The sequence below is a fragment of the Protopterus annectens genome, chromosome 16.part0, assembly GCF_019279795.1.
Source record: "Protopterus annectens isolate FY-2018-M chromosome 16.part0, PAN1.0, whole genome shotgun sequence".
NCBI classification, from domain to species: Eukaryota; Metazoa; Chordata; order Ceratodontiformes; family Protopteridae; genus Protopterus; species Protopterus annectens.
The window spans coordinates 802,159,663-802,185,143 of NC_056750.1; the positions used below are offsets into that span (position 1 = coordinate 802,159,663).

The 25,481-nt window shown below is 41.5% G+C and overlaps 1 protein-coding gene across 1 annotated transcript in view; it reads left to right on the plus strand.

The window, feature by feature from the left end:
* Positions 1 to 25,481, plus strand: part of LRSAM1 (leucine rich repeat and sterile alpha motif containing 1) — a gene marked incomplete in the record, with an annotated part of 1,381,442 nt that overhangs the window by 153,527 nt on the left and 1,202,434 nt on the right. The window contains 1 exon segment of the mRNA XM_044058294.1: positions 21,039 to 21,095. Coding sequence (XP_043914229.1) covers positions 21,039 to 21,095 — 57 coding nt within the window.

Here is a 25,481-nt window from a genome sequence, read left to right on the forward strand (position 1 = left end):
ATGAAAACTGGACTATACTAGTTCAGAAAGGTGAGAAACAAACAAGTATATGTATATCTTCTTTTCCATAAAATAGAGCAGATACAATCAAAACAACACTTTACCCAATTAACCAGTTAAAAAGCTTAAAACTGAGCCCTGTTCCAGCAGTCTTCAATCAGACAAGGCCTGCCACTAGGGTACAGAGAAACCTTCTCTAAAAAAGACGGCCTGGGTCAGTGCACAAGTTATACAAACAAAGCTAGATCCAGCCGGCCTGAATCTAGTCTATGCTACAGCAAACAGGACGTACCAATTTCAGAAAGAAACAGTTAAAGTAAGCATGCGCAATAAGCCTTTAACCAGAAATTCCCAGCTCAGAAGGGCAGAATCTAGCCTGTCCTCCTACAAGAGTGCAGACCACAAACCTTCTTAATGTAAAATAACTGTCCTGAAGCCCAAGTCCTTAACCCAGAACTAATACACTTTTAGTATAACGGACACTGAGCCTTCAATCAGTAGTTCCCAACTTAGAAGGATGTACTCTACCTGTCCTGCCACAACAGTGCAGACCACAAACCTTCTTAATGTAAAACAACTGCTTTGAAGCCCAAGTGCTTAAACCAAGGGCCTTAGAATAACAGTTGCAATTTAATCAGGCTACTAACAAGCAGTAATAAAAGCAGCAGAATAAATTCAATTGAGTACTTTTAAGAAGAGGCAAAAACAAAATAAGGTAAAGTAGGAAGAAACACATACAGTAAGGCAGATGAAGTGCAAATTTTTTTTTTTGAGACGGAGGAAACGGAGCAGATTAAGATACTAAAGGGGAGTGCCCTTCCCAAGTGCTCTCTCTATACTGCAGAGGAGATGGGACTGGTAGGAGTATCCAAAATCAAAATATGATCTCACTGTACTCAGTTGAGTGAGCAAATAAGATGGGTCCAGGAGGAGTGTGCAAAAAGAGATTTACAGCAGGTGCGGGCAATTCCAAAGTCACCAAGATTAACACCACAACAAGAAACCGGGAGGAGGGGTGGGGAACTAACTGCAGAGAGACAGAGACACAATATTTACTGAATCAGACGCACAATATTTACTGACTGAAATCTTAAATAAGTGCAGAAAAATATACTTAAATCAGCTTGTGTCCAGTTGATATATGCAGACAAGTCTCAGTAGCTAGCAACTCGATTTAAAACTGTACTTTCTCCCATCTGATATATATATGGACCCTTATTAATCATACTACAGTGTTCTCCCGTCTGATGTGCATGAACCCTTATTAATCATATTACAGTATTCTCCCATCTGATATGCATAGACCCTTATTAATCGTACTACAGTGTTCTCTTATCAAATATGCATGGACCCTTATTAATCGTACTTCAGTGTTCTCCCATCTGATATGCATAGACCCTTATTAATCCTACTACAGTGTTCTCCCGTCTGATATGCATAGACCCTTATTAATCGTAGTACAGTGTTCTCCCATCTGATATGCATGGACCCTTATTAATCACACAATAGTGTTCTCCCATCTGATATGCATGGACCTTTTATTAATCGTACTACAGTATTCTCCCATCTTATATGCATGGACCCTTCTTAATCGTACTACACTGTTCTCTTATCTGATATGCATAGATCCTTATTAATCGTACTGCAGTGTTCTCCCATCTGATATGCATGGACCCTTATTGATCGTAGTACAGTGTTCTCCCATTTGATATGCATGGACCTTTATTAATCGTACTACAGTGATCTCCTATCTGATATGCATGGACCCTTATTAATCATACTACAGTCTTCTCCCGTCTGATATGCATAGACCCTTATTAATCGTAGTACAATGTTCTCCCATCTGATATGCATGGACCCTTATTAATCGCACTACAGTGTTCTCCCATCTGATATGCATGGACCCTTATTAATTGTATTACACTGTTCTCCTATCTGATATGCATAGATCCTTATTAATCTTACTGCAGTGTTCTCCCATCTGATATGCATGGACCCTTATTAATCGTACTACAGTGTTCTCCTTTCTGATGTACATGGACCCTTATTAATCGTACTACAGTATTTTTCCCTTGTGATATGCATAGACCCTTATTAATCGTACTACAGTGTTCTCCCATCTGATATGCATGAACCCGTATTAATCATACTACAGTGTTTTCCCTTGTTATATGCACAGATCCTTATTAATCGTAGTACAGTGTTCTCCCATCTGATATGCATGGACCCTTATTAATCGTACTGCAGTGTTCTCCCATCTGATATGCATGGATCCTTATTAATCGTACTACAGTGTTCTCTCATCTGATATGCATGGACCCTTATTAATCGTACTACAGTGTTCTCCTATCTGATATGCATGGACAGTTATTAATCATACTGCAGTGTTCTCCTTTCTGATATGCATAGACCCTTATTAATCGTACTACTGTGTTTTCCCTTGTGATATGCATGGACCCTTATTAATTGTAGTACAGTGTTCTCCCATCTGATATGCATGGACCCTTATTAATCGTACTACAGTCTTCTCCCATCTGATATGCATAGACCCTTATTAATCGTAGTACAGTGTTCTCCCATCTGATATGCTGAACCCTTATTAATCGTACTGCAGTGTTCTCCCATCTGATATGCATAGACCCTTATTAATCATACTACAGTGTTCTCCTATCTGATATGCATGGACCCTTATTAATCGTACTACAGTGTTCTATCTGATATGCATGGACAGTTATTAATCATACTACAGTGTTCTCCTTTCTGATATGCATAGACCCTTATTAATCGTACTACAGTGTTCTCCCATCTGATATGCATGGACCCTTATTAATCATACTACAGTGTTCTCCTATCTGATATGCATGGACAGTTAGTTATTAATCATACTACAGTGTTCTCCTTTCTGATATGCATAGACCCTTATTAATCGTACTACAGTGTTTTCCCTTGTGATATGCATGGACCCTTATTAATCGTAGTACAGTGTTCTCCCATCTGATATGCATGGATCCTTATTAATCGTACTACAGTGTTCTCCCATCTGATATGCATAGACCCTTATTAATCGTAGTACAGTGTTCTCCTATCTGATATACATGGACAGTTATTAATCATACTACAGTGTTCTCCTATCTGAATTGCATGGACCCTTATTAATTGTACTGCAGTGTTCTCCTTTCTGATATGCATATACCCTTATTAATCGTACTGCAGCGTTCTCCTATCTGATATGCATAGACAGTTATTAATCATACTACAGTGTTCTCCTTTCTGATATGCATAGACCCTTATTAATCGTACTACAGTGTTCTCCTATCTGATATGCATAGACCCTTATTAATCGTACTACAATGTTCTCCTATCTGATATGCATGGACAGTTATTAATCATACTACAGTGTTCTCCTTTCTGATATGCATAGACCCTTATTAATCGTACTACAGTGTTCTCCCATCTGATATGCATGGACCCTTGTTAATCGTACTACAGTGTTCTCCCATCTGATATGCATAGACCCTTCTTAATCGTACTACAGTAAGCTCCCATCTGATATGCATGGACCCTTATTAATCATACTACAGTGTTCTCCCATCTGATATGCATAGGCCCTTGTTAATCGTACTACAGTGTTCTCCCATCTGATATGCATAGACCCTTGTTAATCGTACTACAGTGTTCTCCCATCTGATATGCATAGACCCTTATTAATCGTACTACAGTGTTCTCCCATCTGATATGCATAGACCCTTATTAATTGTACTGTAGTGTTCTCCTATCTGATATGCATGGACAGTTATTAATCATACTGTAGTGTTCTCCCATCTGATATGCATAGACCCTTATTAATTGTACTACAGTGTTCTCCCATCTGTTATGCATAGACCCTTATTAATCATACTGCAGTAAGCTCCCATCGGATATCCACTGCAGTTACTCTTCCTGCATATGATATGCGCGCATATACTTCTTTTGCCTTTTGATTAAAGAAAAAACCCTGAGCATTTGTCACTGTCGAAATTCTAAACCTTTTTTCCCCATAGATTTTTCAGTTTGCTGTCTTTCTAAAGCCATAATAAATCTTGTGTCCTGTAAACAAATGATACCCTCAACACAATCGTACATACCATTCCGATATACCTATTGATTATTCCTCGCTGGTTTTCTGTTCTCATTATTCCTATTGATCTGTGTGCTTATTTTGCAGCTGCGTAAATTATATTTTCAAACACTGACAACTCCAAAGAGTGAATAGACAGAGTGATCTTTTTAAATCATGCCTAAAAAGATTGAGAAAAACAATACTTTTTTTTTTTTTTTTTTACTTTTACAGGGGGCAAGGCCCCTGCAGCCTCACCCCCCCCTTTCTAACTGTATATACACACCAACTCTTGAGATGACACAACAGTGGGGAAAGGGGCAAATCTCCAGATCCTGCTCTAATGTGATCTTACACACAAAGCTACCATTAGGCTGAAAATAAATTAAAAAGGAAGTTTGCTGTTTTTGAGTGTTCACTCTTAGACTGCAACTGTGTAAACATATTACATTTCATCTTCAGTCTCGTGCAGCTAAACTTGAATCTCATCATTCTGAATATAAATCTGCTCATTGTTTTCATCTTTCTTATCCCGTTTTTATTTTTCATCATACACTTTCCACTGACCCACTTTAAGCAATATTCCGTTATAATTCATCAGCTTCTTATCTCATACAATCAAGCCAAAAATTACCTTCCTTTGTATTGCATTTGTTCATTGTATGCCCCATTTCTCCACATTGCTTACACTTCAACTTTTCACATTCCTGATTCAGATGTATAACACTTCCTGAGAAATAAGTTAAAGATAGAATTAATCTGAAATATCAAGGACCAACATCCTCCCACACAAAAATCACACATGGCAAGTGCACGATCACATTCTGTTTTGCATAGCCTAGTATGAACCTATGAACCTATCTGCCCAAGGGCATTTATAAGCCTAGCCCGTAGTTATTTGGCTTTCGCCACCCCTTTAGTTTGAATAAAACTATGCCTATTATTTTGCTGTGCCTCTGTCAAGCAGTGACACTGAAGTAATCCCTGGGGTATATCTGCGATCCCCCATCCATTGGTCAAGATTCCTCTTGAACAAGGCCAGCGAGGTGCTCTGCCTCACATGTACCGGGATTTTGTTCCACAGCATAGGGAGTCTCTGGGTGATGAATCTGTCCCTCCAGCACGTTCTATTAATAACCGTGTCAAGGTTTAAGTCTCCCGCCCTTGTGGTTCTGAGGGATCTAGATTTTTTGAGGTGATGCATATTCATCAAATCAGGGTTTGACATGGCCTTATATGTCAGGCACAGGTCACCTCTGAGCAAGCGGTATGAGACTGAATAGAGCTGGAGTTCTTTCAGTCGGGCAGCATAAGACATATTTTTGAGACCCTTTATCCTTTTGGTGAGGAACTTTTGGGGCCTTTCCAGCTGCTGCAGGTGTCGGGTCAGATACATTCCGAATGGGGCATTGTACTCAATCATAGGTCTAATGAGTGATGAGTACAGGGGACGATGACCTCCCTTGATCTAGATGTGAATCCCTTCATGATCAGGTGGGCAATGTAGAAGGTTTTCCTAACTACTTTAGCAACATGAGTGTCAAGCGAAGGCTACTGTCAACCTGGGTCCCCAGATCCCTGATGACTTCTGTGCTCAGTGGATTGCCACCTATATGGTAGCTAGGGGTAACCTTGTTTTTCCCGAAGGGTATGACTATGCATTTCTTGGCATTTAACTTTAGGCCATGGCTCTGGCACCAGTTATCCGTTTCTGTGAGGCCCTTCTGAAGGATATCTGTGTCAGATGTGTTTTCGACTATGGCCCAGTTTGCAGTCATCTGCAAACTTTGTCAGCCATAACCCTCCTGTGTTTGCTTATACTTCAGAAAAGTAGATGCCGAACAAGAGTGGACCCAGGACTGAGCCCTGTGGGACACCACTTGTGACAGGCTTTGAGTCTGACATGGCTCCAGCAACTCTGACCCTGTGGGTTCTGTCACTTAGCCAGTTTGCAACCCATCTTGTGATGTATGGGTTTACATTCAAGCTGATGAGTTTTTCGATGATACCTGAGTGGGGTATTGTGTCGAAGGCCTTTGCCAGGTCAAGGTAGGCTGTATGGACTGCCTTTCCCTCATCAATGGCCTTGGTGACTGCCTCAAAAAAGTCAACCAAGTTTAAAAGGCATGATCTGCCTTTGACAAAGCCAAACTGGGTTGGATCCAAAGTCTGCAAGTTCCCTATGTCTTTATTTATGAGTTCCATTATGATCCTCTCCATGGCTTTGCAGATAAGGCTTGTCAAGCTAATGGGACGGTAATTTCCAGGGTCGGTGGAGGCACCGCCCTTGTGAAGTGGGACCACAGTCGCCGTCGCCACTCCTTGGGTGTATCCTGAGGTGAGGCTAAGATTAAACAGCTGTCCTAACTGCGGGTTTAATTCCTCATTGAGTTCGTGGAGCACACAGCCGGGGACACCATCCGGTCCCATGGATGCTGTGATTTTTGCTTTGGAGAGAGCAGTTCTCACCTGGGCGTTGGAGATGTTTGGGGGGCTACAATCCTCTGGTATAGATATCTCTCCTTTTGGGGGGGAGAAGTTTGCACTGAACCTGTCAGCCAGTATGTTGGCAATGTGTGTAGGTTCAGTAATCTTCACATCATTTTGAACTAATTGTGAGCATATCTGGGAGTTTTCTCCTAGGTTTCTAACATAGCTAAAGAAGGCCTTATGATTGTCTTTTGAGTCCTTGGCGATTTTTCTCTCAAAATTTGCCTTGGATGATTTTATGAGAGCTCTTAGTTTTTTACTTATAATGATCAAAGGTGTCTTACCTTTCAAGGATTTTGCTCTATCTTGTAGTAGCTTCCTCCTTTTGTTGTAGAGCTTGTTTATGGCTGGGGTCCACCAGACTGGACGCTTGCCTTTGGTACAAAGAGTCTTAGTTTTGTTTGGGAATGCCTGATCCATGCAGTCCTGTAGGTGCTGGTAGAAGGCATTTGTAAGTGATTCAGCGGTTTGAGTAATGTTTACCACTGGCTCAGGGGCCTTAAAGGAGACCACACTAGTTTTTAGAAGTGTGAAGTCGGCTTTTGAGAAGTTTTTCACTGTGGTCTTTTTTATTTCAGGTGGGGCGGGATGAGGACCTCCAGCGAGATTAGTTTATGATCTGATCTCACCAGTGAGGGGTATACTTCCGGTGTTGAACATTGTGATCCCATGTTCCTGATGATGAGATCAAGTATGTTTTCTCCTCTTGTGGGGATGGTGACTAGTTGTTCCATGGCATTTGAGTTTATGAACTCCAGGAACCTTTGGGCTAGAGTGTTTGGGCTTGAGTAGTGTTCCCAGTCTATATTAGGGTAGTTGAAGTCACCTAGTATGATGGTGTTTGGAGATACATTTATCCCCTCCATTGTTTTCAGGAAGGCCATGTGAGGTTCCTGAGTTTGAGAGGGTGGCCTGTAACATGCTACAAATTGCAGAGCAGTCTTGCCTATGGTTAATTGCACCTGGATGGTCTCCGATGCATTGTGCGTTGCCACCAACCTTGAGGTGTGGGTGTCCTTTATGAATATGGACACCCCCCCTCCTTTCTTGGTGTTGTCCGGATTTTGGGGCCGGAACGCATGATATGAGGTGAAACCTGATAGTGCTGGGGTGCTCTCAGGAGCCTTGAACCAGGTTTCTGTCACAGCACAGACATCGATGTTCTCCATACTGAGAAGGGCCTCGAGTGCATGCATCTTGAGATTGAGACTTCTGGCATTGAGCAGCAGTACCCTTAGTTTTTTTACTTTTTTGTGTTCTAGGGTGGTAGGTTTAGAATTTGAGACTTGCCTAAAAAAGGCACTATGGGGGTGGCAAGAGCCTTTGCCAATATCTGGAAGCCTAGGGGTGACAGGTGCAAGCCGTCCCTCGAGCAGCGTGGCTTGTCCAGCATGTCATCCCAGGCAGACAGACATTGGATCCCCTTTGAATGACACCAGAATTTAAGCCAATTATTAAAGCTGATCATCTTATCACTGTATTGTGGCATCATTCTAGGTGAAGGTAGGATACTGCTCAAGGTCAGGGTCATACCTGCCTGGGCTACATAATCAGAGAGCTCCTCAATGTCTCTTTTCATGTAGTCTAAGGAGGTACGTCTCAGGTCGTTGACACCAGCGTGGACAATGACGGAGTCGTACTTGTACCTGCTGTTGAGAGACCCGAGTGCTTGTGTTATGTGGCGGATTCTAGTGCCCGACAGGCAGCTTACTGTGACCTTCTCCTTACTCAGTCTGGTGAGCGGGACGTCAGTGTGTCTGACTATGGAGTCACCTATGACAAGTATGTTTGGTGTTGTATTTGGCCTTAAGGGCAGTGACTGCTTTGCACACTGATTTTGTTGTTTATGTGTTTGTGTGGTGTATTGAGTTTGCAGTTGCTTGGGTGTCTGCTTTGGAGGCCTCTGCTGTTTAGGTAAATTTTTACTCAGAGCCTCAGAGTATGTCTTAGTGTGTTTATGTGTTTGATTCAGTGGTGTGGTTGAGTTATGTGAGACTGGTATTGTGGTGTGTGTAGTTGCCTTCTCCTCCTGCCTGGTCTTGCCAGTCCTGAGTTGAGAGAGCTCAGCCTCCAGTCTGGCTAAATAGCTGCATCTCTCACAAGTGTTAGTGTTACGTGGGAGGAGGAGAGGGTTGTCCGTGTACATGAGGCAATTGTAACATTGTCTCAGAATTCCCAGATTCACCAACTGGGCAGGAGAGGACGCCAGCATCTGACCCTTCGACATGCTAGAAAGAATTATGAGTTGGTATGAGACAGAAAAGTAGTGGGCTTAGCAGGGACGTGGGCACTCCTGGGGGGTTTTGCTAGTGAAAGATTTGTATAATATAGGAGTGCTTGACCTGCAAAGAGAATGCTTATAAGACAAGGGATATGCTTATAAGCCAAGTGCTGAGCTTTTTGAGAAGAAAAAGCTATTTGGAACAAGTGCTGCACTTTTTAGTGTAGGTGTAAACTGTTTAGGTTCCTAACAGAGCAGTTCTAAGGGAAAAATTGAAGAACGACTTTCTGGAGCCAGAAAGAGTTTAACCGGCGCTGCCCGATGCTGCTCTAGTGGCAACTCCGCGCTAAATCGCACTAAAGCACGTTAAAGCGTGCTTGATAGCAGGGGCTGGAAAGAAGCAGGAATAGACCCAAAAGGGAAAATAAAACTACAGTTTCAAGTCAGTAACCACCTCTACGGGGGGCAGGGAAGCTGCTCAATGTTAGTCACTGCCACTGATCAACAGAGAGACCCTCCTTCAGCCCAAGCAAAAATGGCCTCACAGAAACTTTCAAACAGTTCAGGAACAGCAAGCCTGTAACTGAACTTTTTTAACTCTCAGAAAAGTGGGAAAAAGCAAGATTTTTTTTTTTGTTTTTGTTTTTTACAGAGATAGCAGAGGTTCACAAGTAATATCAAGTTATAACAGTGCAGTAAATGACCCCACACAAGAGTGCTAGGTCAAGGACAGAAAATATGCAAGTTTTAAGAAAAAAACAATTTAAAATGAAGTGCAAACGGGAAATTCAGCAAACAGCTTTTGGTTGTGCTCTAAATACAGCTACTAATACAGAAATCAAGTTTAACAAGCCAGAAAATGCTCAAGCTAGGCAGCTATGCAGAAAAACTTAGCAAATAAACAGAGAAAAAATACTTAAAATCTCAAAAGTGGCTCCCTTCTTCTCTCAGCGTTTTTTCCACTTGGAGGGTGCTTCACCAACAGCCAACAAGCCTGAAAAGATGCCCAAACGACGAGGCAACTAGGTTTTAAGAGAGGAAGATGAAGGAGTTATGGAAATGACCCCTAGTGGCCAATAAACCCTTTCCTGCCCTCTTACCATTTATGCTTCTCATCTTTAGTTTTTCTGACATTTTTTACGTTATCTAAGTACTTTTTTCAAACAGTTGCTCGTATTATTTTGCTCTACATCATTCAAGGTATAAAAAAAGAAACCTGGACATGGGAAAGGAAGAGAGATCTGATCTGGTGTAATATTTATGCAAAGGAGGAAGCCAAACTAATCGGTAAAAAAAAAAAGCAGCTCCATTGATATTTGAAGAGAAATGCAGGCAAAGGCACCTGGATATGGAAAATTTCACAATACAAAAACTAAGAATACAAAAGGGGAAAGCAGAAAAGAGGATTAGTAATGAAGTTACAGAAATAAAAAACAGAGTGAAGGATTTAGTGTAGAAAATACAACTCTGGTAATACCACAGCAGGATGGAAAAATGAATCCCCAAATTAAGAAATGGGTGGAGTGGGGAGCATCTAATCACTTGTCACATGATGATGCTCTGGAGCCTTTAGTGGGAAACCAGTACAAATGTGCAGTTTGGAGTTGCACAGCAGGAGAAGGAACAGGCATCGGTGGCAACTCTGACACAATGTTGTGGAGTGATGGGCCATTGAGTCCCCATGTAAAGGAGCAACAGACGACACAGGATGCAGCTGAAGAGGATATGTCACAGGAAGATGTTCTACAACCTTCTGCACAATGCCAGCAGGAAACGGAGGACAAAGAATGTGCCCTCAGTTTAGAGGAAAATGATCTAAGGAAAGAGTTGCTTGATTTAATAGAGCTAGATAAGCATATTAAGATCAGTAAAAGAAATAGATTTCAGAAAGTAAATAAGACCCAAAATGTTAGAAGTGTGATAAAACAGATGAGCTTGGTAATCAGAACTTTTAACAGAAATTCATGTGATGTAACGGAAGTAAATAGGATACATTACTGTGCGGGTCTGTATCACATACTCAAAAGATAAAAAGAGCGAATTCTCTTTTATCGAACACTAAAAACTGAAACCACTAAATATCGTAGACATGGAACAGCAATTCTTTTCCCCTGGGCTGCTCCGCAAAAAAAAAAAAATCCAAACACAAAATAAAGTGGGGGGCTATGTCCCCCACACCTACCCTACTTAAATATACTGGCAAACTCCCGAAAACGGCCCAATGATTTTTTTCTCCCTGGGAAAATATCGCTGTTCTGTGTTTTTGATATTTACTGCTTTCGTTTTTTAGTGTTCGCTCTTATCTTTTGAGTTTATGATGTAGACCCTTATTCTGCAGCTAAATTAATAACGGTCTTACCACAAAAATGCAGAGCAGTACAGGAAAGCAAGGGAGAATTAAAATGCCATCATGGAAACATTGAATATAGAAAACTGTAAAGCAGCTAAGACAAGAAGTGCTACTGTTAGAAGAATACAGAAGAGGGAGCAGATCAACAAAAAGACTTAGAAAGATAGATGTGATAGATTCTGTTCTGTGCATTGCTTTTGTCGTATACTACTGGAAACAATAAACTAAATCTATCACTATAGGCAGACAAAACTTAGAAGATATGCAGGCAAATATAAAGAAAAAGTACAAAATAAGCAATTCATTGATGACCCCAGAAAGTTTGCTAGATAGCTGGGCAACAAAGCAAAAGGAATAGAAATATCACCAAAGAAGAAATCGGTACATTTTGCAGAAATATTTATGAAGACCCCCATGGAACATAAAGATGCTGATGGGGTAGTAAAATTAAGAGAAACGGTAAAGTGTTCAGATGTACAGGATATGAAATGGGATGAAGTAATGGCCAGAGAAGTTGAAACAAAATTAAGAAAAAGTTCCTAACTGGAAAACCCCAGGCCCAGATATAGTACCTAATTTCTGGCTAACAGTATTATCATCTTTACATTAAGATTTAGCCCAGAGTAAGAACTACTTGTATGTACATCACAAACAGACACCGAAACAGAAAAAAATATACTCTTCCATAAGAGTGAGCCTGTAAGCCATCCTAAAAGCTATAGACCAGTAACTTGCCTTCCGACTATGTGCAAATGGGTCTATGTTAAAACAACGAAAAGTGTACATAGCGAACACTCGGATGAATGAAAGCGCATATAATCAAAGTCACTATTGTGAGGGGCTGTGCCCCCACACCCCCCCCCCTTAAAAATATATTCCAACTCCGAGAATGCACGACAGTGAGGAAAGGGCAAATTGTCCGATCTTCACTGTACCGCGCTCTCACAGTATTGATGTCGATTACCTGCATTTTCGCTCATCCGAGCGTTCGATATGTACACTTTTCATTGTTTTAACATAGACCCGTACAAACTATATACTGGAATTTAATGCAGACATTTTATAGTTATTTAGAAGAAACTTAATCGCGACAATAGAACAAAAGGGTAACAAAAGAAAGTCATATGAATCCAAGGATGTTCTTCGTGTTTCACTGTTGCAGTCATTACATTTGGGTAATCTGCTTGTAGGTTGCCCTCAGTCAGCCTGATTAACAAAGTCTTGGGTCCTGCTTCGGTTGCTGTCCCTCCTTCCAGTCAGGTCGTCAGGGGTATAAAACATGCAGCCGACGCCATTACATCAGTCTTTCTTGTCGTGCGGTGCCGAAGCAGACGCAGTTCGCAAGTGCCGGTCTGCCGACTCCTGAAATTTTCGTTTTCGAGTTTCAGAACCTAAGTCTTCAACTAAAAGCTAAGTACCCCATTGGGGAAACTTTTTCTTGCTCCTTACTGGCGTCAGTAAAAGTTAATAATTGCATTACTTGTGGAAAGCAAATACCTCGTAAAGATTTTAATTCATACTATATTCCTTGCCTAGGCCCTGACAACGATGTACCTTGCTGTCGGTTTTGTGCTTTATTTAATCGGCACACTATTCATCATCTGTATATTTTTGCCTCTAAATATTTCGGTTCTCTGTTTAATTACCCAGAAATGTCGTCAGTTAGTCATCCGACTACCGGGATTCTGAAAAAAACGCAAAGATAAAGACAGAGACAGGCTGCCAAGGTCCAAAACTGCCAACGAAGCTTCTCCTAAGCCAGTCACCAGTACTCAGTGAGGCGCTTTCGCAGGCCCTGATACCCGCTACTTCTGATTTGCAGGCCTCTACTGAGACCCATTCTGAGTCTGGTATGCCGCAAGATACTTCAACTATGGAACCCGTGGATGTCTCTACCTTGGATGAGTCTGGAGCCGCTGTGCAGGCACCGGCTTTGGAGGGTGTATTCAGGCCTACAGACTTGCATATTAAATCAACGCCTCCTTCATTACTAAGGCCTAAGTCTCGATCCATGTCTAAAAAAACGACGCCCAGGCCACATGCTCAGGCCTCTACGCCTAAACAAAAAATGATGAAAATGGCTGAAGATCTAATAACTCTAATCAGGGGTACCCAACCCCCCCCCCCCCCAAGAGGCCTAGGGCTGAGCTTGATTATGAATCTTCTGATCAGGATTCTGTTTTTTCTGACTCTTCTGATGACCTGGATTTGTCCTTACCTACTTATGAGGATTCTGATGCAGAGGACTCTATTCCCTCTGCTTCCCCTCCTGAGGATTTTTCTTTTGGGGAAACCTTACATACTCTAAGGGAGAATTTTCACTGGGAAAGCCAGGAATTTTCTGATTCAAATTAGAGGCTTAGGGATTTCCTTCTACCTCAGCATAGACCTTTGGCTATTCCTCCTGTGCTAGACATTGTTGATGATGGTTTCTCGGAATCCAGTTTGGCCCCCGATTCCCTGCCTCCTGCTCCCAGTAAACCTGACAGATACTACAGGGTCCCTGAGTCCTACAAGTTACTTTTCAAAAATCCTATTGCAGATCCGGAGACTATTTCACAGGGGCCCAAGGGCATTAAGGATACTATTGCTAAAAATCCTACCCCTTCTGATAGAGACTCCAGGGCACTGGATAGATTGGGTAAAAAGATTTATACTTCAGCAACCTTGGCAATTAGAGCTTTTAAACTACCAATTTCATATATTAAAATATCAACAACATGTTATTGGACTGCTTAAACAGAAAATGACGTTGATTCCAGACTGTGTGGAAAATAGACTTACAGGATTTAATGCATTCTGCTGAACAAGCTGGAAAACATACTTTGCAATGTGGTTTTGATTCTTTAGAGGCCTCTTGCAGGGCTGCTGTTACTGGGTCTGTGCTTAGAAGGCATGCTTGGCTTAAGAAACAATCTTTGCCTGATCATGTTAAAGCTAAATTGTTGGATGCTCCTCTAAATCAGGACCGCCTGTATGGCAACAAGGCTGAAGAAGTTCTAAAAAGATGGAAGATAAATCTATGCAAACTGTTAAAGATTTTTTACAAGTTTAGCCTCCTAGATTTAGTGGGCACTGGCCTTCTAAGAATTGGTCCTTTCCAGCCCCTTCCAGGTCTTCTCAAGCCAAACCCAGACAGAGCAAAAACCCCAGGTTTCAGTCCCAGGGGACTCACAGAACTAAGCAGTAGGGGGCCTCCACTTCCAAGTCTGGGAATAATAAGACACCCCCCTATGGTAAACTGTCTCAATGACTGCCTTTTAAAATTTCCAAGCACTTATCTTCTGACTGCCCCTTTGGGGGGAAAGATTGCTCTTCATGCAAAGAACTGGGAACTCATTACCCAGGACAAATGGGTTTTAAATATAGTGTCCCAGGAATACAGATTTCACTTCCAAACGTCGCCAATGCCAAGTGGGTGGCTGGACCTACCCCCAAATCAGTGAGCAGAGGCTCAAAAACAAGTACTTTCTCTCTTAAGCATGGGGGCTATTCAACTGGCACCAGAAGAGGAAAAGGGACAATGTTTCTACTCCAGACTTTTCCTGGTACCCAGAAAAGACAAATCATGGTGTCCAATCCTGGCCCTGTCTACTCTAAACACCTTTCTGGAGATTCAAAAATTCAAGATGCTGACTCTTCACCAATTACTTCCTATGCTAGGCAAAGACGCCTGGTTGGCAACACTAGATTTAAAAGAAGCATACCTGCACATCCCAATCAGGGAATTTTGCAGAAGATACCTCCGCTTCAAAGCAGGCTACACACACTATCAGTTCTCTGCACTACCCTTTGGCTTACCTACTGCTCCCAGGGTATTCACAAAGTGCCTAGCTTCAGTTATTGCATTTTGCAGGCAAAGTAGTATTCAAATATACCTACACCTGGATGATTGTCTAATTCAGGCAGAAAGCCAGGACATACTTTTCAATCATCTGGAGTTTGTAAAAAGGGTTCTAACTTGTCTGGGGTACACCATAAACGAAAAGAAATCACAACTGGTACCCTGTCAACAAATTACATTCCTGGGAGCAAGCTTGAATACAACTTCCCAGATTGCTTACCTCATGCCAGAAAAGCAAATTCATTTGACAGCCTACTTCAAATAAATGGCCACAAAAACCCTGCTATCTGCAAGACAAATATTGCAAGCCTTGGGGTTCATGGCCTCCTGCATTCTTCTAATTCCATATGCAAGACTGCATATGAGGAAACTACAGTAGTATCTAAAAAGCCTATGGAGTCAACATTCTCACAGCCTAGAAACAATGATTCCTATCATACCTTGCCTATGCCTAGAGTTCCTTTGGTGGGCAGAGGCCTGCCACCAAAACAAGGGACTTCCTTTCACACCACCCCCTGCCACCCATAGCCCTAACAGATGCATCGGACTATGCATGGGGGGCTCACCTGGCAGGGAAGTGCATTCAGGGGAAATGGAACCAAAGTCAAATGCACCTGCATATCAATCAAAAAGAAATGTTAGCTGTACAGAATGCTCTGACAGCCTTCAAGGACTACATTCTTCCAGGACAACTAATGGTAAAGACTGACAACACCACGCTTATGTGGTACATAAACAACCAGGGGGGTACACATTCTTACCCCCTCTGCAGACTAGCCATGGCATTGTGGAACACATCCTTGAGATACCAAGTGCACCTACAAGCTCAATTCCTGCCAGGAAAATTAAATAAACTGGCAGACTGACTAAGCAGAAACTTCATGGACCCACACGAGTGGAAACTGGAACCAAGGATTTTCAACATGTTGACAAACGAATGGGGGGAGCCCAGATACAGACCTATTTGCCTCCCCCCAGAACTACCAATTGGACAAATTTTGCACAAGCACTCCCCACAAACAAGCCTGGAAAGTGGATGCTCTGTCCTTCAGCTGGAAAACCTATCGGTCTATGCCTTCCCCCTGCTGCCTTTGCTCTCCAAAGTACTACTCAAAGTCAAACAGGATAAACCAAGGATGATTTTGATTGCTCCAGACTGGCCACGCCAACACTGGGTCCCCCTCCTGCGCAGTGTGTCACGGTAATCTCCATGGCACCTGCCTCAGACTCCTTCCCTGCTGTCTCAGCAGGAGAACCAGATTCTGCACCCTCAGCTTCCAACACTGAACCTTGCAGCCTGGCTAATTACTTAATTACCATCCCTCAGCAAACCTGTGATGGATGTCATCTTAGAAGTAAGGAGGCCTAGTACTAGAAAATCTTATGCTGAAACATGGAAAAGATTCTGTGCCTGGAACCAATCTCAAGGGATGAGCACAGCAGCACCCAGTTTACCTCAAATTTTACAATACTTAACTGAGATGCTTCACAAGGGCCTGTCTTTTAACTCCATTAAAATCCACGCCTCAGCCATTTCAGCTCATTATAACGCAGAACCTCCCCTCTTCTCTCATCCACTGCTCAAGCAGTACCTCAGAGGGGCCAAAAATTTGAGACCACCCAGGAGAGCTCCAACCCCAGCCTGGGACCTTAACTTTGTATTGGAGAAACTCACTCTACCTCCTTTCGAGCCATCTACTACTGCAGACTTAAATTTTTTTTCCTTGGAAAACAGCTTTCTTTTTAGCAATCATTTCAGCTAGAAGGGTATCTGAATTACAAGCCCTTGTAATGTGGAACCTTTCATCATCTTTCATGCGGACAGGGTGTCACTCAGAAACAATCCATCATTCATGCCTAAGGTGGTATCCAATGTGGCTCTTAATCAGTCCATTCATTTACCAACCTTCTTTCCCAATCCACAGAACAAAGGGGAATGGATTCTGCATTCCTTGGATGTGAACAAACAACTTAGATTCTACTTGGACAGGACTAAACCTCAAAGAAAATCTGAACAACTGCTGGTAGCATTTGCTTTAGGGGCAGAGGGGAAGGCTATTTCAAAACAAACCATTTCTAAATGGATAAGCCATTGCATTAATTTCTGCTATAAACACCATGGAAAACCTATCCCCCCAGGGGATCAGACCTCACCTCACTAGGGCTGCATATACTTCTACAGCCTTTCTCAGAGGTGCTCCTACCAGAGACATCCTAGAAGCTGCTACCTGGAGTTCTTTACATACTTTCACCAAGCATGATCATTTGCCAATTTTCTCTAAATCCAGAGTTGGCTTTGCCACTGTAGTTTTGCAGGGCCTTATAGCTGGCCCTAATGCTATCTAAACTCCTGCTCCCAACCCTAGCTTTGGGAATCTACCCAAATGTAATGACTGCAACAGTGAAACATGAAGAACATAGTACAGTTGTGTACACTTACCATAAATGTAGATGTTCAAGTGTATTCACTGTTGCAGTCCCAGTTACCCTCCCTCCTGCCCCCTAACTTCTTTTGGCTATACCTCTACTTTCCTTTACTATACTTAAAAGCCTTTTTGGTGTATTTGCTTTTTTGTTGGAGGTATACCTGTGTGTTTTTATGATTAATTGCTCCCCATTAGGGGGGCACCTGACATCTGGGGCAAGAAAAACTGATGTAATGGCGTCTGCTGCAAGTTTTATACACCTGATGACCTGACGTCATGGAAGAAGGGACAGCAACCGACGCAGGACCCAAGACTTTGTTAATCAGGCCGACTGAGGGCAACCTGCAAGCAGATTACCCAAATGTAATGACTGCAACAGTGAATACACTCTAACATCTACATTTATGGTAAGTGTACACAACTGTACTATCGTTTGCTACTAAATAAAGCCATAATAGAGAATTGTAAAAAAGAGGAAGAAACTTATGTATGGCATGGATAGATTACAAAATCATTTGATAGCATCCAACACTCATGGGTAAGGGAGTGCTTACAGTTGTATAAGATTAAGTCTACGTTGATCAGTTGCATTACGCTGATCATGAAACAGTGGCAAACCACTTTGCAATTAAGCCATGACAAAGGGCAAATTATTATCTCAGGGATAAAAACTTCAAAGGGAGATATTCTAGGGTGATTCTTTATCAGCGCTGTTGTTTTGTCTTGCCCTTAACCAAATATGTTGTGTACTTGACAGATGAGGTCTTGGTTACAGTTTCACTCCCAGAAAACAAAGTTGGTTAAAGATTTCGTATCTATATTTTATGGATGACTTAAACTGTATAGTTCATCAAAGATGAGGAATTGGAAGTACATGTTCAAGTGGTTAAAACTTTATCAGATGATATTCTTAGGGTATTTGGTCTTGATAAATGTGCAGAAGCAATGTTTAAAGCGTGAAAGTTCAAGTACCAAGAAAATATTAATCTAGGGATGTGATATAAAGGAACCTGAGAAGGAAGGAGTGTATAAGTGTTTGTCTGAGAATTGATGAAGGATTAGCAATAAAATATGAACAAATGTGAATAAAACTCAGTAAGGAATGATTCAAAAGATTAAAACTAAAACTGAAAAGAGCCTCTACATCTGTCAATAAAGTCCAAGCTATAAACCAATTTGCTCTTCTCGTTTTAATTTACAGTTTTGTTATGACTGATTGGCCCCAAAAGGTATTGAATCTGTCAGAGAGAAAAACAAGAAAATGTTTCATGCTTATCACGTAATATGTAAACATCATTGTATACCAAGGTTATATATTTCATGCTCTGAAGGAAATATGGGCCTCCTGAAAATTGATTATATGTATAGATTTGCCGTTGTGGGACTGCATGCATATCTGCTGACGTCATCAGATCCAAACATTATGAAAGTTTTAAAACGTGAGGAGAGGAAGTCTAAGGTGATCTCGCTGCTTAGTTTAGCGGAAGCATTCGGGTGGCAAGTGGTAATGGAAATCAAACCAGAAGTAGACAATGTCAGACCGTAACTGATTGTGCCAAAAAACTAAAGAAAAAGAAAGATCAGACGAGAAGGAAAAAAGTGGAAAAGCCATAAATGTAGTAGCAAGTATTGAGATCATCTCGAACAACTTCACGTTGATCAGGAATTGATGCAGAAGTAGTTAAGGAGAGAGGTAAGTGGAAACCAAACTATGAATGGTTAATAATGGCAGCCCAGAACAGTAGACTACATACACGCTGGTTTGCAAAGTCCATTGAACATGTGGGAGAAACAGACAAATGCAGGTTCTATAAAAAAGAATTGTAAGCAGTTGCACACCTTGTTGCTGGATGTGATACACTCCTGGCAGAGGGCCTGTACACTGAAAGGCACAGTACTGTAGCAAAATTGTTTCACTGGGGATTGTGCAAACACTGCAGAAGTAGCTGAAAAGCATTGGAAACATGAACCACAAAGCATTATAAAGGATGCTGGAAGTTTACATCACATGAGATCACCCATTACTAACAATTCAAAAAATAGACGCGAGAAAACAGATATAGTAGTCTGTGAAAAAAAGATAAATGTAACACTGATCAATGAATTTCTGCACATAGTGATTAGAATGTTTCGTGTACAGAGAGAGGCATAAAGTCCTAAAATATCGGGATTTGCAGGTAGAAATGAGACTGATGTGGTAGAAAGATACACTGGCAGTTCCACTAGTAGTAGGAACAGTGGGTATAATAAAAATAAATAAATAAATAATTTACAGTCGTACTTAGATATGTTACGGATGCATTGTAGTAGGAACAATGAATAAAAAAATGAATCTACAGTCCTATTTAGATTGGCTACCAGGGCATGTAACTCCATATGAATTGCAGAAGGAGTCAGCTGTGGGCACATTGTGGGTGCTGTGAAAAGCACTTTTGGCTAACATCAAAGATTGAAACAATACTAATTTCATGAATGTTAACTATAACCTGACTTAGGAATGGAGTCCATTCCTGCCGTGGTATTAGAAACCCAAAAGATTTGAAAAAATTAAACTGAGACAGTAACTCTTAATTATACCTCCTGACCCACATGTATAGTTGGCACTTTTTTATAAGAATTTTTTGCATTATAAAAAGTCTCAAAAGTCCTATCGCAAACCGTTCTTTCCCTAGACGTACAAATGAGCTAACCTTTCTTGCAGAAAAACCTCAGTTGCAATTTAAATTCTCATACAAAATGACTAATCCTGTTACCAGGCTTGCTTTTATTTTTGCTGTATATCATTTTTTTATGTTTCTAGTTTACAGTACCTGTACATTCCTTTTCAAGCCTTCTAAGTACTTCTGCAAAAGTCTTAATTTCAAATGTTTAGATCTGTTCCTTTCCTGGTTCTTCCACGATCACACAGTCTTTATTTTCCTTATGATGCCTCCCTCCCTCCCTCACTCTCTCCTCTAGGTTCCTCACTTTTTCCGATAACTTAATCACTTCTTTATTTTGCACACCAGTTCAGTAATCATTATTCCTTCGTAGAATACAACAGCCTCAGAAGCAGCTAAACACTGTCAATTTGTAACATCCTTCACATCACACCCCGCCATGCTTTCATATCAATCCTGTTTGACAGCACCACATGACATTTTTTTTTCAGCACTTGATTCATTGTTAGTTTCCCCGTAGTACTTTCTGCCATGCTGGCACTCCTCCTAATCCAGAGCTAGTGCAGAAATGTCAACCTCTTGGAAAAACAGTAGGGGAAGTTCCCCCTAGTCAGTATGTATACCACCTTGGGCCTTCCCTGAAAGTAGGCCACTGGACTAGTGGGATTAACCTAGACAACAAAGTGTAAATAAATAGACAACAAAGTGTAAATAAATAGATGGAAGTGCTATAATGGCAAACAAAAGACAGAGTCCAGAACTGTCCCATCTAAGGAAATTCTTTACAAGGCTAACAGATCAGCTTTCTCTCAGACAACAACACTCAAGGACTGCAGAGATAGCAAAGTTTGTAACATGTGTACAGTTAAATGACCTTTCTATTTTAATATTGTCATGTGAAGCAGCCATATAGTGCTTTTGTACTGATGTATTTTTTTTCTTTCCATCCAGGCCAAAGAAGCTGGGGCTGACGATATTGTGGATATCTCAAAATGTGAACTCTCAGAGGTAATATTTAAAATTGTCACTTTCTTTAACTGGTTTAATTTGAATGTTTCATGTGGTTTTCTACTTAGTTCCTTGTATTTTTGTTTGCCAGTAAATGTCGTGTGTGCATTTTGTAGTCTGTTACATTTATTATGTATAACCCCGTCCCAACTGTGATTAGTCAGTCCATGCATTTTGCAGTACCTTTTCCAAACAACAAATAAAAGACCAATGTTACACTTTTGTTGTATTTTTCATTTGTTAATGCGTCACGGTTACCCCATGTGTGTGATTTTTCCTCTGTTGTACCACTGAGCATTTATTGTTGGTGTTTGTCTGAGCTACTTTGTACCTAGCGTGTAGGTTGACAGGAACTCTAGTAAGACCATAGAGATGAGCAAAGCATACTGTCTTTGTCTGATTTTGTTCTTGATATCTAGTTTTAACCTACACATTTTAGGTGTTGGCACCAATTTACAAGACTGGTCTGGAATTAGTTTTATTTATTTTGTTTTAACACTCATTTTATGCCACTGCAAAGATATGTAATTTCTTCACTTGGGTCATGTTTTACTGTTCAAATAATAGCTTATAAGGTCCCCCACCTCAGTTTTTTCAAGTCTCTCCTTTCATCCCTTTCTGCAATTAGTTCATAGTCATGCTTGTGTACAAACTCTGTGGAATGACAGAAAGCCAGCTGACTTAGTCATAGTGGATACCTTGGCTGTAGAATCCTTGCTGACGGCCCCTAGTTGAGACACATTGCCATAAGGCAATAGCTTCATCCTTTTGTCGCCTCACAGCACAATCTACTGCTGATCTGTGAATGATGCTGGCTATTGCTTTGGTTAGTCTTTGTGTGGAGCATCCCATACAGTTCTGAAGGCCTTACTGAGGGAAGGAGATCAACATAATTGAAAGGTAAACAGACCGTGACCAAAATTATATGGAGCTTGGGAGGGTACGTGCATTGGGATGTGTAAACATACTTTATTTGTTCATACTGCAAAGAAGAAGCAATAAAGCTTGATATGATATGAACAGATAAGTCTGCTCTTGGCAAAGTTGGTTGGTTGAAACACTGGGGTGACAGAAGTGGAAGATGTGTAGGTATGATCAGCAGATTAATGGGACATTATTTAAAGGAGATGGAACATTTGAATTTATTTGTTGTTAATACAGAGAATGTGATGGAACAGTGGATGCTGAGTATGAGAGCAGTTCTGTTACATTTAGATATGTGGTATAAGATCCTAGATAAGAAAACATTCTCTGCGTATGTGTAGTTAGAGTTGCTATCTCTGAGTCACTCTGGTTAAATAGCTTTGTTCTTTTTAAATGTATAGTTTTGTCTTGCGATTGGGGGAAGCAGTTTCTCTGAGCTTTCATGGTGATAGTAGGCGACCCTTACCTGTTCTGTGCTGTTCAAATAGTTTGCCTTTGCTAAGCCCTAGACTGATTTCATCTGAAAATGCTATTCACAGTAATTGTTTGCAATCATTTTTTCTTTAGGAGTGGGTATCTACTTAGACTTGGCCTGTCTTTGTGAACAATAAAAGTAATAAATGACAGGCTGTGCATTTCAGGATTTTTAGTGCATGCAATAGGGAGAAGGTAAGCCTGGAAGTCTGGTATCTTTTCACTTCTTATACTTGCCTTAGAGTGCACTGTAGACCCTGGGCTATCTTATTGTATTTACACAAGATCATCATGCAGCTTCTGTGCCCAAAAAGAATGGGGCAGAAATCTGACTGTGTATTAGTAAAGGTGTGCTGTATAGTTAGGTGACCGCTTTTATGTGATGATTTTGATGTGACTTTTTGTTAATGCTACAGAAGTGTTTATTTGCATACATTTTTTGTGGTCTACCGCTCTTCAATTGTTTGTACCATGAACAGAAAGTTAGAATTGCTCTCTTCAGTCATGTAGCTGTGTGTTTGTGCACACAGCAGTCATTTTACTTTGAGGGTCCTTCAACAGCAGGTAGCAGCTGGGATCTGCTTTCAAGAATTGCAGCAACTCCAGCTGTTATAACTGTTGGTATTTTGCTCAAGTCTGGGTAGGTAGCATCTGACTGTGTGCGTCCCATGTTTTTATTTGGTACTTATCCTTACATGCATTACAAGAATGTTTCCGTGCTCGATACCTTAAAAGCAAAAGCATTTTAAGTGTTTCTGTGGACATCGACCCATAAATCAGAACTCACAAAGGAGTTGCTTTTCTTACATGTCACAGAAACATGACTCCAAAGCTAGCCAAAAGTGCCACAATTTCAGCCTGGCCACCAATAGACTGTGTTGTGTGAAGCATGCAGCCTTTCTTAGCGCCCAGAAGGTGGCATTAGTGGAAGGTGGCCATGGCGGGGATTACCCAAAAATCCCTTATATGATCCAGGGCAAGAGCCAGAGAAGATAAAAGTAAGGAAACAGGAGGCCAGGACACAGACAAGGCCTGTACTAATTTCCAGGCCTGACACCACATAGGTGGCCTCCAAGCCCTTGCTCTAGTGGTTACTTTTTTAGGAAATGATCAAGCATCTACTCTTTGCCTTCAGATGGTCATTGGAGGGAGAGCTGGAGTTGGGCACCGCCCATCCCTTACTTGGACATATTGTTATTCCTTGCCTTCCACTGCATGGGTGTTTGAGTCCATAGGACACATCTTTGAGGTTTAACTCCTAATTTGGAGGGAGGGGGGGTTCTGCCCTAAACTGAAGGCTTTCCAGCAAGGCTGAGCTAGTCCCTGTAGGCCCTTCTGCTCTGTCTGGGCTCCTTGTTATGTCCATACTCTAAACTAGTTATTCCAGTTTCTTTTTCTCAGGGAAACTTGAAAAAGTAAATAAGGAAGACAAAAGAGGAACCTTAGGTCACCACGTCCCCTGAAAATAGTCTTTAAGCATTTTAAACTTGTACTTTCTTGCTTGATGTGTGGTAGGTGTCAACTAAACTGACCAGCTAAGGAAGTGAATGATCTGTAAGTCCCGTCTGATTTCATTGCAGGGTCATGAACTTTGTTGTACCCCATTGCTGCCTGTGGAAAGTCCTTTCTCTCAATGTAAGGTGATTTTTACCCCAAACAGTTGACCACAACTTTTCTCATGTCTCCTTTGTGTGTGGGGCTTGTGTCATCTTTTCTGGAAGTTAGTGCTTGCAGACTTTTCTCTGTATGTTGGAGCCCTTTGTCAGAGAAATCACAGTGGCATGACATCCATCTTTACATCAGAAATGGATGTGGATGATGGCTGTTCTTCACTGTAACTGCTCACATTTTTTTCACATGGGATCCCTTTGGCTCATGAGGTTTTGTGTACACTAACTGCTCCTCTTCTTTCTCTGAAGAGCCTTAAAAAGTAGTTGAAGAAAGACAAATGAGTCTTTGGTCATTCCATGCACTGTAACCAGTCCATAAGGATGATGATCTTACAGCTTTGAAGTGTCTAAGCTCAACTACATTAGCATAAAAGAAGTGGATGCTCTGTACCACCCCTTGGCTCACTGGCACACCATGCTTCTTTAGTGCCTATGACTGACTCCTGTGAAATTTCTTCAGCCTTTTGTAGGCCTCAAACTCCAGTGTTTTGCCATACTTCCATGGAACATGCAGTTGAAAGCTTTTGTCAGAAGTTTTTTTTTTTCTTTTCTGTTGTACGGAGCTTAGGACAGTTAACCACCAGTCTCCTTTTTCCCAATTCCTGTTTTCTATTGTGTATTGAGCATTAGAAAAGCTTAACAAGCTTCCTTCTTTTGGGGTCAAGGAGTCCTTAGAGAACACCCAGAGTCTGGTGATGTCAGCTAAACACATCGTGGATCATAGTGAAGCTTAACTGTGTTTGTGCTTTGGGCAGGGCAGCAGCCCTTGGTGCATATCTGCATTTGATTGTAGAATGAGACTGCCCTCTTTCCCCAGGAGCTTCTCTAGATTTTCATAGGTTCATAGGTTCATAGGTTCATACTAGGCTATCTGCCCAAGGGCATTTATAAGCCTAGCCCATAGTTATGTGGCTTTCGCCACCCCTTTAGTTTGAATAAAACTATGCCTATTATTTTGCTGTGCCTCTGTCAAGCAGTGACACTGAAGTAATCCCTGGGGTATATCTGCGATCTCCCATCCATTGGTCAAGATTCCTCTTGAACAAGGCCAGCGAGGTGCTCTGCCTCACATGTACCGGGATTTGGTTCCACAGCATAGGGAGTCTCTGGGTGATGAATCTGTCCCTCCAGCACGTTCTGTTAATAACCGTGTCAAGGTTTAAGTCTCCCGCCCTTGTGGTTCTGAGGGATCTAGATTTTTTGAGGTGAAGCATATTCATCAAATCTGGGTTTGACATGGCCTTATATGTCAGGCACAGGTCACCTCTGAGCAAGCGGTATGAGACTGAATAGAGCTGGAGTTCTTTCAGTCGGGCAG